The following is a 2500-nucleotide window of genomic DNA, read 5'->3' as shown; positions in this document are numbered from 1 at the left end:
CCAGGAGGTCCACCCACAGCACCTCCAGCAGGTCCTGGAGGCCCACAGCAGCCAGCAGGGTTCTACACCGCTTCTGGATCTCCCCTTCAAGCAGCAGTCCAGCAGCAAGCACAGCCACCTTTGCAGACCCCACCTGCAGCCTACGGTCTACAAGGCTTTGGTAATCAGTCTCAGCCTGGACCAGCAGGTGTAGGAATGCAGGGTTTTGGTTCTAGTATGAGCCTTGCTGCACAGCAACTGGGAGCTCAGCCATTTCGAGGTGCCCCCACACTTCCTGCAAGCTTCCTCAAGTCATTGCAACCCGGAGCCAGCATTCAGGATACTGCCCGCCAACAGCTCAAGTCCCCAGGAGCTGGGCAGAATTCCTTCTCGTCAACATTTTTCCCAACTTCAAGTGAGTAACTCCTGTCTGTTTATCTGTCTCTTTACTTTGTGGGTGTACATTTATTTGAAAAATGGCACACAAATTTGCACTTGATCTAGCTGTTACTAGTCTTAGTAATATTTATTTTGCATTATTTCATAGTTATAGTCTACATCAGTTTTTTGGGTTTCTTCACTAACAATCACAAAATGACAGTTTGAGTACTTGTTCTCAAGTTTAATCTGTTGAATCTACTTACAGGTGGTATATCCTCATCTGTGAACAACAGCTGCAGCACCAGTAGTGCACATACAGTGTCAGGAGTACCACAGATATCATCACCCAAAACCCAGAGCAGAAAGATGGCATCTCAGCCTGGGTTGACACACCAAAGCTCAAATAGAAATGCTTCATATACTTCTCAGAATACCACACAGGTAATATTACACCTTTTCTCATTCTTTTGGGGTATTCCAAGGACATGAGATGACTTCAATAAGAACTTGCTATCTTAGTTCCTTCACCTCAGGCATGGTACCATGGATTTTTTTTCTTTTTCTTTTTCCATTTTCATGTACCATCAGGAGAGGTATTACTGAAGAAACTTTATAAATGTCTTTTCTTTCTTTAATATACTTGTAGACCATTTATTTTTGAACTTGCTAGCAGTGTGAAATTTGGAAAATAAAGCTAAAGATTGACACTGTCTCAAAGAGAAAACTAAGAGGTGGAAGGGTTAGAAGTAATTAATAATATTTGTAGTATTAATTTATCAGCTTTTTTCCGCTTCCTTATTGAGGATCAACAGTCACTTCAGTTCTCAGGCAGAACTTTTTTATTTATGTCTTTTTCTCTCAAGATGATAACCCCAAGTCATTCTTTTTTAGATGATGGGTGGAAGCCTAAGGTCTTCTGGCATGGTGATGGGTCTACGTGGCCAGCTACCCATGGGCACCCAAACCCTGAGTGGCCCAACGCCCGGAATGACCTCCAACTCGCGCTACCCAAATCCCGGTCCCATCCAGAGGCCTCCAGCAGCCCAGGGCTCCGGCAGCAGTGGCAGTCACCGCGGTGGTCGAGGCCAATCACAAGGCCAGCAGCAGCAGTCCCAACAGAGGAGCTCCAATCCTCCCAGCTCAGCCCAACAGGCCAAGTTGAGAGCAGATGCTTTGAGCACCACCCAGGCGTTCTTCAATCGGGAAGGTTAGCCCACGCTTGGTGTTTCCTGCTTCCCTCTCGTCAAGCTCTCTTTCAAATTACTGTCTCCATTTTTTTTTTTTTTGTTCAGATTGAAAGACAGGGAAAAGAAAGTAATTATCATTGGCTTGAGCAACAGGAATTAAAGTGGTAGCATCTTTGAAATTTATGACCAGAATTGATAACTTGTTTCTTAACTAGCTTATGTTTTCTAATTGTTCCAACAAATGTATTAAGAAGTCCAATTCTTTACACAGCTGGAAAATCAGAGAAGAAGGGAGAGGACAAGCAAGCAGAGTCTATTTCATCCACCAAGGAGGAGCTTTCAGTTGACAAGGTGTCGGCTACACCCTCCACAGCAGCTGACGGCCAGCCAAAATGAAGCCTTATGTAATTGCGGCGGCTTCTGTGAAAATGAAGCGAAGCATTTAGCTGTCGTAAAGTGCAGGTGGTATTCAATGGACCGTGTCTCATGATGGTGACAAAAGTTGGAATTTATTTTTTCTTCCTTATTTTAAAAGATCATTTTTTAATCATCCATAAAATACTTTTTTTCTTTTTTCTTTTTTATTACCATTATTTTTTCTTAAGACGAGAAAGTTCTTATCTTTGGAAGAAGATTTATATCAGTAATGAAAAAAAAAAATCGTAAATAAAATGATAAACCAAGTGGTGAGGCAAGATTTGCTGTGGTTGAACAATTTGATTTTGTGGTTTATTTCTCTATTGAAAGGCAAAGTGCGTAATGTTGAGTGAACTTTATTTTTCTCTATTTGAAAAGCTTTCAATGCTGTGCTAGAAACATAGACATGATTGATGCTATGGTTTCTTTTAGAAGTGTTAAATGCATATGGACGGTGCATATGTTACTCTTGGTTGATTTTTGTATCTTGTCAGTTAAGTAAGGACTCAGTGGTACTGGGAAGGGCACCTGTGCTT

The 2500-nt window shown here is 42.0% G+C and overlaps 1 protein-coding gene across 3 annotated transcripts in view; it reads left to right on the top strand.

Moving 5' to 3' along the window:
* Window positions 1–2119, top strand: part of LOC122265526 (uncharacterized) — a 26591-nt gene extending 24472 nt beyond the window's left edge. For all 3 annotated transcript variants that reach the window (XM_043034887.2, XM_086536574.1, XM_086536575.1), the window contains exons 14-17: window positions 1–394; window positions 626–801; window positions 1252–1567; window positions 1819–2119. The exon at window positions 1–394 is cut by the window's left edge and continues 2240 nt beyond it. In XM_043034887.2, the coding sequence (XP_042890821.2) occupies window positions 1–394; window positions 626–801; window positions 1252–1567; window positions 1819–1943 (1011 nt within the window). In that variant the 3' untranslated portion in view covers window positions 1944–2119. The remainder of the gene's footprint in view (window positions 395–625; window positions 802–1251; window positions 1568–1818) is intronic.
* Window positions 2120–2500: the final 381 nt, after the last annotated feature.

This window comes from Penaeus japonicus, unplaced genomic scaffold (genome assembly GCF_977035675.1).
Source record: "Penaeus japonicus unplaced genomic scaffold, GWHDUDI00000001_assembly GWHDUDI00000004, whole genome shotgun sequence".
In the NCBI taxonomy this organism is placed as follows: domain Eukaryota; kingdom Metazoa; phylum Arthropoda; class Malacostraca; order Decapoda; family Penaeidae; genus Penaeus; species Penaeus japonicus.
This window is presented reverse-complemented; position numbering and strand designations above follow the sequence as displayed.